Below are 13,463 nucleotides of genomic sequence, written 5' to 3' on the forward strand. Positions count from 1 at the left end.
CAACACTGGCTTACTGTACGTTTTTAATGACGTAGCGAAAAACAAGTCAAATCTCTGAGAAGCATCAGCGGCTGGATGTGCTTGGCTTCTATACAAAGAAGGAATGGGTAAATTAAACTGTGAAAGTATGCCACGCTTTGTACAGGCCATTTTGTTGTTGTTTTCCTGTGTGTTTGGACTCTCCCTTGGCACGGAACTGAGCTTTGTGACCTGCGGATCAGTCATTAAACTGTTGAATTTAAAGCACAACGTGAGACTACACTCGCACGACGTACGCTACGGGTCCGGTAAGTTTGCTGTCAAAACTAATCTTTTCATTCATAAACACTTGTGTTTTTCAGCTAACAATAACTACAGTTATTTTCCTTCATAACTAAGTTTGCATTGTTGGATAAAAATACAATTCTGACTTTTTAATGTTCATCCATTAACTGTGTCAGTGTGAGTTTGTCATAATGTTCAACTTAACTCCATCATGTTTGCAGTTTAATGTGACACGTTTTAGGAGGTCAGCTCAATTTCTAAGGTTTGCTGGTGAGACAAATAAAAACGTTTATGTGCACAACCACAGTTAGAACACAGTTACGACTGTTTCTGTTTCTTTGTGGTCTTTTATTGACAGATGAAGAAGCGAAGGTGAAATCACATCTCCAACACAAAATGCAGCCTCTCTAAGTCAGCAGCATAAACTGTGTTTACACTGGTTCTTTCCATCTGTACTAGCTGACAGAGCAAGAACCCAGGGTGGTGTTAAATATGTGCAAGTACTAGTCAGCGATAGAGGTTTAGAGGTATGTATGAGTTATAACAACCCCATAAACTCTGAGTACAGATGCAAATGACACCTGTACACAGTAAAATACTATCATGATATGTTTCCAAGAAGATGGATGGTATCATGATACAACAATAATCAATAAGCTGGTGCCCTTGCAATGAGAATCATCGCCTCTGAGTCTGAGGCCTTGATCCTAGCTTGAAAAGGTTGGAAGGCACACTCCTGGTCAGGAAGTGGAGATTGCTGAAGATTGGCACCCATGGTACCAGTCCATTGTAATGAAGTGAGAGCTGAGTGTAAAAGCAAACCTGTCGATTTACCAGTGAATCTTCACCCCTACCCTCACCAGCAGCCATGAGCTTTGGGTAGGGGTTGTCACAGCAGATCATCTGCCACCATGTCACTCTTTTTTCCTCTGTAAGAAACTCTGCATGTCCTCAGCCTTGTCTCTCTAACTTTGTCTCTAAACTGCTTGACCTCACGTCTCCCTCTAATATATTAATTTCTAATCCTGTCCATTCTGGTCACTCCCAACAAAAATCAAAGCATCTTCCACTCTGCCACCTCCAGCTCAGCACCCTGTGATTTTGTCAGTGTCACTGTCTTCAAACCATACATCACACCAGGTCTCACTGCCATCTTGTAAACCTTTCCTTCTCACACTTGCCGCGATCTTTCTGTCACAAATCACCCCTGATATTCGTGACGTTTCATTCCTTTTGTCTCCAGTGAATACCTCCACCTCTACTGTTTCCTATTAGAGTACCTGCATGTTTTAATCCTAATATCAGCATTTGGCACTGGTGTATGCAATAATGCGTCACAAAAGGAAATAACAAGAAATGTTACTGTATACTCAGAAAACTCTAGGTATAACATTGTTTCACCACACTGACTTGTAGTTGCACACCAGCATATGGAATTGCTGTTTGCCAAAAACCGACCAATAAAGCAAACCTAACCTTCATCACATACACAAAGCTCATAAGTTATAAAGAGGACTGGTTTTAAATCACAATCTTCTATACTAGATGAAATTTGATTTTTTTATTTGAACTGTCTCTAATATCTTTAACAATCCTCTGCTGACTGTGTCTCTGAGGCAGGTAGTGGACAGCAGTCTGTAACAGGGGTTTCTGCAGTAGAAGACAGCAACAGCTATTGGAGTGTTCGCGGGACCAGTGATGCCTTGTGCCACAGAGGTACCCCAGTTAAGTGTGGGCAGACGATTCGCCTCACTCATGTCAACACAGGACGTAACCTGCATAGCCACTACTTCGCCTCCCCGCTGTCATCTAACCAGGTGGGTGGTGCGAGAAGTACAAGGGAAAAGTTGAGAGTTTTGATGCTATGTATGGGATTTAACAAACTCTCTGGGAAAACAGCCTCAGGTCAGCATAAAACTCCCAAATCCTGAGAAAGTGTGAGAACAGAGAGTGTGAGAACAGAAAAAAAAAAAAAAAAAAAGAAAGTGTGAGAACACTGTCTGACCAAAGTGTCAGAGGGTTGGAAGACGCGTACCTTAGGAAAACAGAAATTTTAGTTTATATTTCTTTACATTTAATATCTGAGATATTAAAATATAGTAAAAAAGAAGTGCAATTACAACTGTACATCATATTTTTTCTACATGATAAAGAAATGCTGAAATTGTAAGAAATAATTGGGTGGAACAATATATAACCTCCACACACTGTCCAGCTTATCATCATTTTTTATTGACTTACAACATTTCAGTCTGTGTGACCTTCGTCATGTACAAAAAAAAAACAGTTTCGTGGCTAGACATCTCACACTACATACTATCAATCAGGTAATGAATGAGTCCACTCGAAACTTCAACACAATCTTCAAAAAGCCAAATAACATTTAACATCACCACCTGATCCGAAAACTGGACCATCCATGTCTCCTATTCTGAAATTGTCACTTAAATTCATAAATGACCTCAATTATAAAACCAGTTTACAACAAATATTCATACTTTGGACAAATCAGTGATGTATATTTTTTTAAAAATACCAACATCCCAATATTAACAAATCACATCTCAAAACAAATATAATTAAAAAAAAATTGAAAAAAGAAACTGCATTGAGTACAAGTTCTGCAAATTCTTTTCTCTTCAATAATAAATCCCCAGGGGGTGCTGGCACATGCTCAATGGCACAAAATTGTAAAAAGATGCTATATCATATTACATATTATTAAAATGGGCTGCTATCGCATAATATTTATGAAAGTGGCAAACCGCATTTGCCACTTTCATAAATTTGTAATCACACTTATAGTCTGAAAATATTTACCGGTAGGTGGATGAAAAAAACAATGTGGTTTTACTAGTATGGCACTGGGAACAGTTTCCACACCTATAATTTCCATTTGTATGGGGACTCAGAAGGATCTGGCATGGCTGATTGTATCACGTTTTCTTGGCCAATAAATATCTGGGTGTGTTAGATCATTTTGAGTGATCTAAAAATTAGTGGAAAAGCTTGCTTTGTGAGTTACAAGACTGATTCATCCAGATTGATTCTGATTGAAAGATTAGTTTATCCGGTCAATAGCCAATAATAAACATTCCTATAATAATCTTTAAGCTTTTAGTACAACTGTATATCAATGTGAAATTAGCACAATAGTAAATAATTTCATGTACATAGACAACTATGACTGCATAATATACACTTTATATTGTCAGGTCTCTCATCCACTCATGAAGCCCAGTAATTTGGTATGAGTGGTACTAGTACACCATTCAGTGGACTGGGATGTATTTCACCGAACCTTTGGTGATGAGATAAGACACCAGATAAAAAAAAAAAAGTATACATGGCGTTGTGATCTATTAACTGATAAATATTAAAATCTGTGAAGGTTGTTTAACACAGTCAACAGCTATATTTACGCAGCTGGAAAACTGCAAAGGACAGAATAAGGATTTTTGAAAAATCTAAAAATTTAAAAAAAAAAGGAAACCATCACTTTCTTTCTCAGGCCCAGAGACTGTTTGGTGACCCCTGGCAACCACAACCAGCAATGCCTCGCGTTTAAGTCTGGGCAGATTTGCCTCAGTCATGTCAAAAGATGAGTGATTTGCACATCTGGATTTTTCATATATAAAATCCAAACATGTAAATTAGATTCAGACAGTACCCCACACTGCACAAGTCCCAGGGGCAGCCCCATTCACACAGGGGCAACCACAGTCACACAGGCCTAGAAACCACTTGGAAACCCCTGACAACCACAAGTTGCTAGGAAAAAAGCTGTATTCACCGACACTAACCACAAACGAATAAAATTTTTTAATTTCAGTTGGTCTAGTGTTTGCTGGAGGTCGCAAGGATTTTGGTTTGCCAGGGTACTCCCCGACTGACTTCTAGGTCTGTTTGACCGAGGCTTTAGATGCAGCAAAGAGCAGGACATTGGTCAGATATGGACAGGCGATTGCAAGGTCTACAACAGATTTGTTCTCACTCCAGTAAGTACCCCTGAAAAAACAGACCGAAGCTGGTTAAGCTTCTGAATATGATGTGATGTGCACATTCAAGCATCCATGCATGTATCTTCTAAACCATTTATCAGAGTCAGAGTGTGATTAAGACTTAGCTCAAATGGTATAGGGGGAGAGGGAGAATACACCCAAGAAAGATCTCCAGTTCATCACAGGTAATAGCAGCTAATAAAAGAAGAAAAAGAAAAAAGTTACAAATTCTATTAAAATGTCAGTGGTAAAAAAGTTCAAAGTTAATCGTTGAATGTTATTTAAGTTTTAATGATTTAAGTTGGCATGACTTTATCTCACATCACTGAGGTATCCACCATCTTGGGAATTTCACTGTCCTTAGCTATTATCAGAAGGTACTTTGAGTTGTTCCTTTACTTCCCAGTGGGTTGTTGATTTGGCACAGAGTTTATGCCACATGCCCTTCCTCACACAAACCTCCCATTTATCTGATCTTGGGACAGGCACTAGCAGCACGCTAGCTCGTGACCACCTGAAGCTAGGTTTCTGCCAGTCTCCAAACAAATGGTCTTTCACATGTCAGGCAAATGTGTTGTCCACTGCATCACATGTAAGATGATTAAAGGGCATTCAAGCAGTCTTGACATATTCTTTTGATAAATATTAATAACCCCCTTTGTTTTCATTTGGATTTGGAGGGAAATGAGCCTATCGGTTCAAAAGGGTGGGGTTATATAGGGTGGATGTATCCTGCAGGTTAAGGAGTTTTACAGAATTGTGATTTAATAATTTTGTTTGGTTTAGGTGAGAGGTGGCACCTTCAGAGTTTACAGGATGCATAATGACCTAATGCTGGCTGTCAATTCTGAAGACAGTTCTACGGGCTCAGTCTAATATTACATAGATTAGGGTGCTGCCAGGTAAAAGATTGTTGTCTAATCTGACTGATCTAGATATTTTCATTCCCACACACAGCTCAGTAATGTCTAGTAAAGGTTAGTCTGCCGTGCATGCATAAAAACATCAGGAGGTTATTTTTTTTTAAATGTCTGGAACATTGTAGGGTGTCAAAGAGCTTCCACAAAAGAAAGCACCTCATCTTCTTCTTTATTCTGTTTTCACTAGTCCTCTGATCTCTCTCTCCTTTTTCACAGGAGGTGAGCGCATTTGGCGAAAACGGAGAAGGAGACCACCTCGATGAGTGGACGGTTCAGTGTGGGGGATCCGTATGGAAGCGGGAGGAGGCCGTCCGCTTCCGTCACAGGGCCACTGATGCCCTGCTGTCTGTGACGGGGGAGCAGTATGGACGACCGATCCACGGCCAGACAGAAGTTCATGCTATGTCAAGCCCCAGCCAGCACAGTCTGTGGAAAGCCATGGAGGGTATCTTCATGAAGCCCAGTGAGAGCCCAGGAGGCAGTCGAGACTACAGTCACCCACACACAGAGTTCTAAACTTCACTTTTCTTTCTCTGCTTCTGTCTTTTTCTATTTTCCTCTCTACCTATTTCTGTGTCTAATTATATCTGTTCCAGCAGTCCCTTTCCTTCACCAGAACATACTTTGGAAACAATACAAGAAACTCATAGATCCAGAAGCTACACTCAGACTTAATCTGTGATTGGCACTATAATTTGACTTAAAAGGTACAAGAAGACATTGAGTATTGAACATACTGTTTTATTGTATGCCAACACTAATGTTTTTTTTTCTTTTGCATTTTGTAACAAGTATGTCAAACAAGAAGTTGTCCTGTTAGCTTTAATTTATTGTTAAACTATAACACAGAAGACACTGCAGGTTTTCCACATAAAAAAAATAAATAAAAGTCGTCCTGTGTTCAGTTGATCCAAAAAGACATTGTTACAGTTGTGCCTTTATGCTAAAAAACATTGTAATTGTTTACATAGCGGAGTCTTTATTGTATTTTATGGTATCTTATACCATGTTTTACACAAGTGACAGCGAAGCAGTATTAATACAGAAAATGATTCCCCCCCCCCTCCCCCCCCCCCCCTTTAAGTCAGTGTTGCATATGATTTACCCCACACTGATAACGCATAAGAAAAATAAACAGTTTTTTCTGTGGATATTTGTTAATGTTAAAGGGGACCTATACTCCATATTTTTCAGAATTTAAAGTTCAATATAATCTTTATCTTTATTTATTCTGTCCTCTTCCTTGGTGCAGACCCTCACTTCTCAGACAGTATCTCCCTTACCCCTCCCTTCAAGCCAGCTTTCTTCTGATTGGCTACCTCTTACAAACAGTAGGTCTGCACAACAAGTGGGCAGGGATCTGTGCTTATTGTCTGGACTGTATGTCTGTATAAACATGTAAAGGAAAGAAATCTGTTAAATAGACTGTAATTTTGACCACATTTAATATGAGCAGAACCCACCATCATATGTAAATGACAGAAAGTTTGGAGAAAATAGGTCCCCTTTAATGCACTGAATGCTGTTTATTGTCTTTGTTTGCTCAGAAGTGTAGAGGGAAAGTAGAGTGTTTGACATTCATGCTGCCTGTGCATTTATATATGCTCCAGAGGTTCAAAAGAAAAATGAATCTGCAGTGAATACCTCATATTAAAGAGTTTTTTTTAATGCAAATCATTGTCAGTGTGACTTCTTTGTTCCATTTCTTACATTATACCTTAAAGCAAACTGGAATTAACTTATGAAGTCCAACCCGTTAATTTCACCCACAATGATAACAGAGTGAAGGATTTGCAGCTAAGCTGGGCTGTTAATATCTATCTGGACCATTACACTAAGCATAATGCCTTGTCTGTCCACCTAATGGCATCTTTGGTTCATTATCTGGCGCTTAATGGGGTTCGGGTGCATCTGCTATGAGGCTGTTCTCACTAGAGTTTGACCTATGCTCCCTAATTATCATGATTTAGTGTTAGCGTTGATGCCAGCATTGCTCCACTGGAATCCTCCGTCTGACACGAGCTGACAAACGTGTTAGTTCCCCTCTAGACATTACAGACTGCATCACGCCAAATCGAGTTTTAAGAAGCAGTTTGTCTGTAACACCCACTAAGATTAATTGCCTCAGAGCATTTGTATGAAGGTGATGTCATACTGGGCTTTCAGCACCCTGGGATGTTGCTGTATGTGCCGTGTGGGGAATGAGAGGAGCTCAGGGCCAACCATGCTGTCATTCTATTTTTAAGCCTGATATTTAGAAATGACACTGCAACAATGATAGCAAGTGACAAAGCAACAACCTGAGCTTTAAATTATAAACACTAGGTGAAAGCACTGCTGCTTACAAACTTACTTTGAGCCAAAAATTATATGTACAAAAAAAGTACACTCACTTTCAGTTCTAAGGTTTTATGTGTCTGAACATAATAAAAATACACACAAACATCTTGAACATTTAACGTGCTAGCTGAAGCCTGTGAAGGCTAAAATAGAGCTCCTCTGTTTTATTTCTGAGTGCATGGTGTGACCTTGGAGGGAATTTGCTGGGGCACCCACTTCTTGGAAAATTGGCAGTTGTCTTGAATGTTTTCCAATTGTTTTCCACTTCAGTAATCTGTCTCACTTTCGTATGATGGACTTCAAATTGTTTGGAATTGCCCATATAGGTAACCCTTCCCAGATTGATAGGCAGAAACAATTGCTTCTCCAAGATCATTGCCAACACCTTTCCTTCTTGGCATTGTGTTCACAAACACAGGAATCTTCCTGACTGGCCCCAAACTTCTGCTTTTACAGAAGTTCTCACACTTGAACTGATGTTAAGTTCATAAAGCGCAATCGATTTTTTATTACGACATGTGACGTCCTTTCTTTTTCACATGACTGTAGTCTAAGCAGCTAATTTATGAACATTTGACCGTTCTGTGCTGCTTTAATTCTTGTAAGTTGTTTCAAACTCTCTTGCACATCTTTCAAAATAAACCACAGTTACTATAGTTTTTCTATCAAAACAAAATTTTATTGCATAAACATATATGGATATAACTTTTTTTTAAATTTTTTAGATTAAACAGATTAAACTCATTATTTGCATTTTTAAATATCCATTCAGTTGGTAACTATTGCTGTTTTCTTTCTCCTTTTCTAAGCAGCATGCCAAGGTTGTTTTACATATCTGTGTTAGGATTTGTCTTTACACAATCTACAACTGGTAAAAACATGTTTTGGTAAAAACAAATCTTAAAAGCAACTTTCAAAAACATGAAAATCATGAATTGATCCTGTCCTGATACAGATGTACAGTATAACAATGTAAACATCAAAAGTGTCGATAAAAGGTCTTGTTTCCCTTACATAGCCATGCAAGGATGTCTGAATGGCACAATTATCGGAGAATTGTCAAGATAAAGCGCTCTATGCTGGTTTCAAAAGGGTTGTGATGCTAATCGACAAAGGCGAAGAGATGGCCCATTGGTCAAATGTCAATATCAAAGACGAACCGACTTACAGGAATAAGTGTAGCATACATTATACAGCAGTTTATACAAGGACAATGAGGCAGTGAGAACATTCCAGTAAAACCTAATGTGAAGAAAACACACTATATATTGAATTCAATATAAAGTTTAACCATCCACAGTGAGGCCTACAGACTCTATCCTAGGTGACGTGAAACAGAGATGTTGGTGACGTGACCTTGTATTTGCATATTTATGAAAATGCCCTCTTCCGCACTCTGATTTGATTAATAGCTGGTAGAAACTAGAAAAATGGCTATTACTGTATAAATTGGAAAGTCAAATACAGTATGTGACAGTAGTACATACATACCTACATTTAGACCAAGGCTGTGCCACCACAAAGAAAGATTATTGGATTCCCTGTCTTTCAAAGACATGAAAACCTGAACAAGAACATGCATACTGATTTACAGTATTATACATTTTTGCTGTGATTTTACAAAGCTTTCTTAAATTTTTTATTTATTTTTAAAGAGAGCCCTCTCCCCTCTTACCTTCTTTATATTTTGTCTAAGCTGGACGTGTGGTTGCACATTAGTTTGACTGAAACATCCAGTTTTGTTTCTCTCCGCCCTGCCAAAGTGCTAGAAAACAAGTGAAATTGCTCCAAGTTCTAAGTGGGAACAAACAAGTCTACAATAATATCCCAGGGGAGCACAGTGCAGTCCGCTTACACTGCTGTTATGGCGTGTTGCAATCGGGAATAATAAACACTAGCATATGTAAAGCTACATCTACATAGGGCTGGGCTATTTGGTTAAGATAACTGTAAACAATATTTGCTGTAATTTTCACTAATTCCTTAAATTTGTTTATGAAAACGTAACATTTTGCTCAGTCCCCACAATACTGTTCTAATCTCAGCACATAAATAATGATGTTTATTTATTGCCCAGCCCAAAACCAACACCACCGAGTACAGCTTCATCCTCAGATTTAATATATTGTGTCACTGAGATGTTCAACCTTGGCTGTCTCCATTACGCAAGAAGAGGAGCATGATTCTAATCTCTTACAAGGTCTTTCTTGGACTTTTCATCCCAGTAAGCCTTGTAAAAAAAAAAAAACTCTATTAAATCTGAACCATAGAACACAGCATTGACCCCAGAAACTACAACAGGTATCACCTTCAGAGTTCATCCAACCTCAATCAACTATTGCAACAATCCAGTTTGGCATGTGGAAAGAAATGTTCGTTAAAAAAAGTGACCAATACAGACCAAAGTACCCTTGTGACACTGACACAAAAAACATATCAAAGCTCAGATTTATTGGCGGTGTTCTTCCCCCCGTTCAGGCGTTTACCCGCAGTACTTATTTTCACCACTAGACGGCAACCTTGTCCAAGAAAACAACTGTATTAGACAGCATGTCACAACTCTATCCCTGATATAGCTCACTAGTTTCTATCTTTCATACATTCTGCTGTTGAGAGGAACAATACATTACATAAGCTAAGTAGTATTATATATACAGTGAAATCCATGGGGAACAAGTAGGGGTAATGTTTGGTATGGCAGTGTATATTGTGACATGCTTTTGCATGGTTTATGTTTACCACAGCTGGGCAGTATTACAGTGACATGCTGAGATGAAACATTTTCTGCCAGTACATTCCTAAACACATTTTTCAGTCCTCACTTCATTTGATTAGATTTTTTGTAAACCTTTCCAAGCTTACTCGTGGACACTACTGTTTTTCACATCTCACACAAATCTTCCTTGACCAATCAATTAATCAATCAATCAATCAATCAATCAATCAATCAATCAATCAATACTACTAGTGGGATAGCAATGACTGCTGAGTGGGTTGTCACTGAGTACTGAGTTGTGCTTCTTGTAGATTCACATTGAACGTATGTGACCCAAGACTGGTGGACTAATGTAAATGTTTCACAAAGTCTTTTGTATACATAACAATATATATATATATATATATATATATATATATATATATATGTGTGTGTGTGTGTGTGTGTGTGTGTGTGTGTGTGTGTGTGTGTGTGTGTGCATTTCAATACTGTGCCCACCATTCAGTCATTTCACATTCAGTGCAACTTCTGAAGTTGTCCATAATAACCATTATTTGCTTTCTGTAATTAGGAATGGCTCAAAGCACCTGATACACATTTTCGGTAATTAGAAAATCAAGTTTAAAGGGTGGTCTTGTTCTTGAAAACAGCAAAATAATACCCTTCCCCCTTAATTTCAGTGTTTTATATAAAAACAGAATTCTTTTGCAGTTCAGGTTCCTTACAATCAGTAAATCCAGTGACTCTATGTGGTGACATCGTCAATACAACTCTTTTCATTTTACTTATTTTACTCATTGTCTGCCTTTGTAAGTTCAGTTCAAATAAAACTTAAAAAACAAAAAAAACAAAACTCAACTGATTGTTTAGAGAAGTGCTTGGGTTGTGGTCCAGCTTTGGCTGCAAAGACAAGATGTGAGGTCATGGCTGTTCTGTCCACTCCCCATGCTCACAGTGCAATTGGTTACTCCATGCCGTTCCGCAGCATCTGATTGGCTGCGATAAGCATGACACTGATGATGAAAGCCATAGCAAAGGCGCATATCAGGCTTTTCCTGACACACGTTTGCCTATTCTTCTTCTTGGGATGAACTGAGAGAGGTGAAAAAAGAAGAGAAATGAAGAGATTATTATAATTTGTCCTTTTATTTTTTTGTACATCTTATTTTTTGTCATGGTAAATTCAGTTGCTACTGCATTCAGTTTGAAAACAAAGAAATAGAAACTGCACGTTCAAATGAATAGTCTTTGTGACTTCCTGTTTTAGTTTGAAGTCACTCACTTTCATGCACTGTGGTTTGTTTTACTTTCTCCCCGTGTTTTTCCCGCCAATTTTGTGCACCACCTGTTACTAATCTAATCAATCTCCCCAGTGTACATATCCCTAGCTCTCCAGTAATAAGCTCCCAGATTGTCTCGTTCCGCTCAGTCGTCAAGCTATCAAACAATTTACTTCCTTCTGTGTGGTATTCTCCTCATTTCTTTGATTTACTACATGGGTTGTCTGTCTGTTCCTCTTTTTTTCTCCCATTACATCTTCTGCATTCTTTGCTATGCCAAGTGGCCATCTGTATATGACCTCAACTTGGCAAAATATTTGAGGTTTGGAGTTTATCCTGGCCCTGGTTGCCTCTATTTGGGTCCTTCTGTCATGTAAGGTGTTTGCTTGACATTTTGGGAAAAGAGCTCCCTTGCAGGGAGTTAAACCAGAAGATCAATATCACTTTTATGTTAGGAAGTGTGTAGTCAGAGCTAAGAGGCAGTCAGCTTAACTCACCCTAAAAGTCAGGTGAAACTATAGCATCTCTAACGCTCTGCCATGCTTTAAAATTTGTACCCGTGAATAACCTTCTAACATTCACAAGCAGCAGATACTCGAAGTCAACACAGGTGGCCAAAAATAACACCTGGTGAGTTTTATGGTTGCTTGTAGGTAAAACTGATCGGACAATTTCTTGGAAGGTTTTTCTTTGGTGTTAGCATATATGCTAAGCTAACCACTTGCCGGAGCTAGCTTCACACTATACTTAGATCACAGCTGCAAGAGAATCTCACAAGAAAAACAAGCACAGCATTTTCTCAAAATGTTGCATCATGGTATGAAACAGGTAATAGATAGCCCCCTTGGTTTTCTGCTGCTCTCACAGTTAATTGTGTCTTTAAAAAGAAAAAACAAAACAGTTAATTGGCTTTATATGGAGGCAGGCCTTGTTACATGCTGATCTGGTGATTTATAATGGCTATACAACCAGGTTTTGGTGTGCAGCATTAAAAAAGAAGTCAGTGGATGTTCTCACAATCTCAGTGAGGCAGTTTTAGGGGTTACAGTCTCCCACCCATATGCAACCTCCATGATCATATAATCAAAGCTCATGTCAAATCTAAGTGACTTCCACTAGCTAAGTGAAAACTCCAACATATTACCAAAAGCTTCGAAATGCAACTAAATGGACCTTTGAGTTTAGACTGTTTTAACACGGCATTCAAGAAAGAATGTGTGAAGGTTTAGAAAATAAAGTCTGCGGGCATTTTCTCTCCAAGTGTCTAATGGTCTTCATGAAAAATTCAGATTTTACCATTTTAACCTGTTCCTCGGGAGACATGTTGGTTCTTTGACTCAAACAAATGCAGGTGAAGTAGCAGCTAACATTTCTGGTTGCCATGTTTTGCAGTTTATCTCTGTGACCCAGATCGTCGAGTTGAAGCATCTCCAGTGTAAAGACAATCAATTCATCAGAGGCAAAAACTGGTTACAATGCACGCAAAGCTGCAGCAAAAACAAAGACAAGAGGCGCAAGGTGGAACTTTTGTTCTGCTTGGGATGTTTGGGATGACAGGCCCCTGCTTTCCTTCTTAAAGACATTATCTTTGGAGACTGAGAGAAAAAGATGAGCAGAGACAGATGTGTCCTCCAACAGGCCTTGCAGCAGGAGTAACAACCAAAAGTTTCCTTGTTGTGAGCCTGCTTGTCTGAGGTTGTTAGTATCACACACTGCATCAATAAATCAAGTCAGCGCTCAGACTTGGGGATCTAAGAGGAACTGTGAAAGGCACTGGGGTCCCACTGGACAGGACGCAGATGGGAAAGAAGCAGCCATGAAAGAGGGAAGCTGAGTATGTGGAAAGAGGGTTAAATGTGGAGAGGTGTACAGCTGTCCTGTAGAAGTGATGTCTATACCTCTTCATGTCTTCTATATCCTCCCCCCTGCCTATTTTCCAACT

At 38.9% G+C, this 13,463-nt stretch overlaps 2 protein-coding genes across 2 annotated transcripts in view; one reads left to right on the forward strand and one right to left on the reverse strand.

Moving 5' to 3' along the window:
• The first annotated feature begins 13 nt into the window (after positions 1-13).
• On the forward strand, positions 14-6,860 carry sdf2 (stromal cell-derived factor 2). The gene is made up of 3 exons (XM_085174558.1): positions 14-287; positions 1,885-2,081; positions 5,402-6,860. The coding sequence occupies exons 1-3, from the start codon at positions 104-106 to the stop codon at positions 5,699-5,701; spliced, it is 681 nt and encodes a 226-aa protein (XP_085030684.1). The 5' UTR covers positions 14-103; the 3' UTR covers positions 5,702-6,860.
• A 2,411-nt stretch (positions 6,861-9,271) lies between these two features.
• The window catches only part of caln2 (calneuron 2), a 36,405-nt gene continuing 32,213 nt past the window's right edge, over positions 9,272-13,463 (reverse strand). Inside the window, exon 6 of the mRNA XM_085174561.1 lies at positions 9,272-11,333. Coding sequence (XP_085030687.1) covers positions 11,206-11,333 — 128 coding nt within the window. The 3' untranslated portion in view covers positions 9,272-11,205. The remainder of the gene's footprint in view (positions 11,334-13,463) is intronic.

The sequence above is a fragment of the Neolamprologus multifasciatus genome, chromosome 10, assembly GCF_963576455.1.
Source record: "Neolamprologus multifasciatus chromosome 10, fNeoMul1.2, whole genome shotgun sequence".
Taxonomy (NCBI): domain Eukaryota; kingdom Metazoa; phylum Chordata; class Actinopteri; order Cichliformes; family Cichlidae; genus Neolamprologus; species Neolamprologus multifasciatus.

What these genes read in the sequence shown, in the direction of transcription:
- sdf2 (XM_085174558.1), top strand. Translation starts at nt 104, where the DNA reads ATGGGTAAATTAAACTGTGAAAGTATGCCACGCTTTGTACAGGCCATT. An exon ending in CGACGTACGCTACGGGTCCG is followed by an intron (nt 288 to 1,884) that starts GTAAGTTTGCTG and finishes TCTCTGAGGCAG; the next exon opens with GTAGTGGACAGCAGTCTGTA. An exon ending in CCCCGCTGTCATCTAACCAG is followed by an intron (nt 2,082 to 5,401) that starts GTGGGTGGTGCG and finishes CCTTTTTCACAG; the next exon opens with GAGGTGAGCGCATTTGGCGA.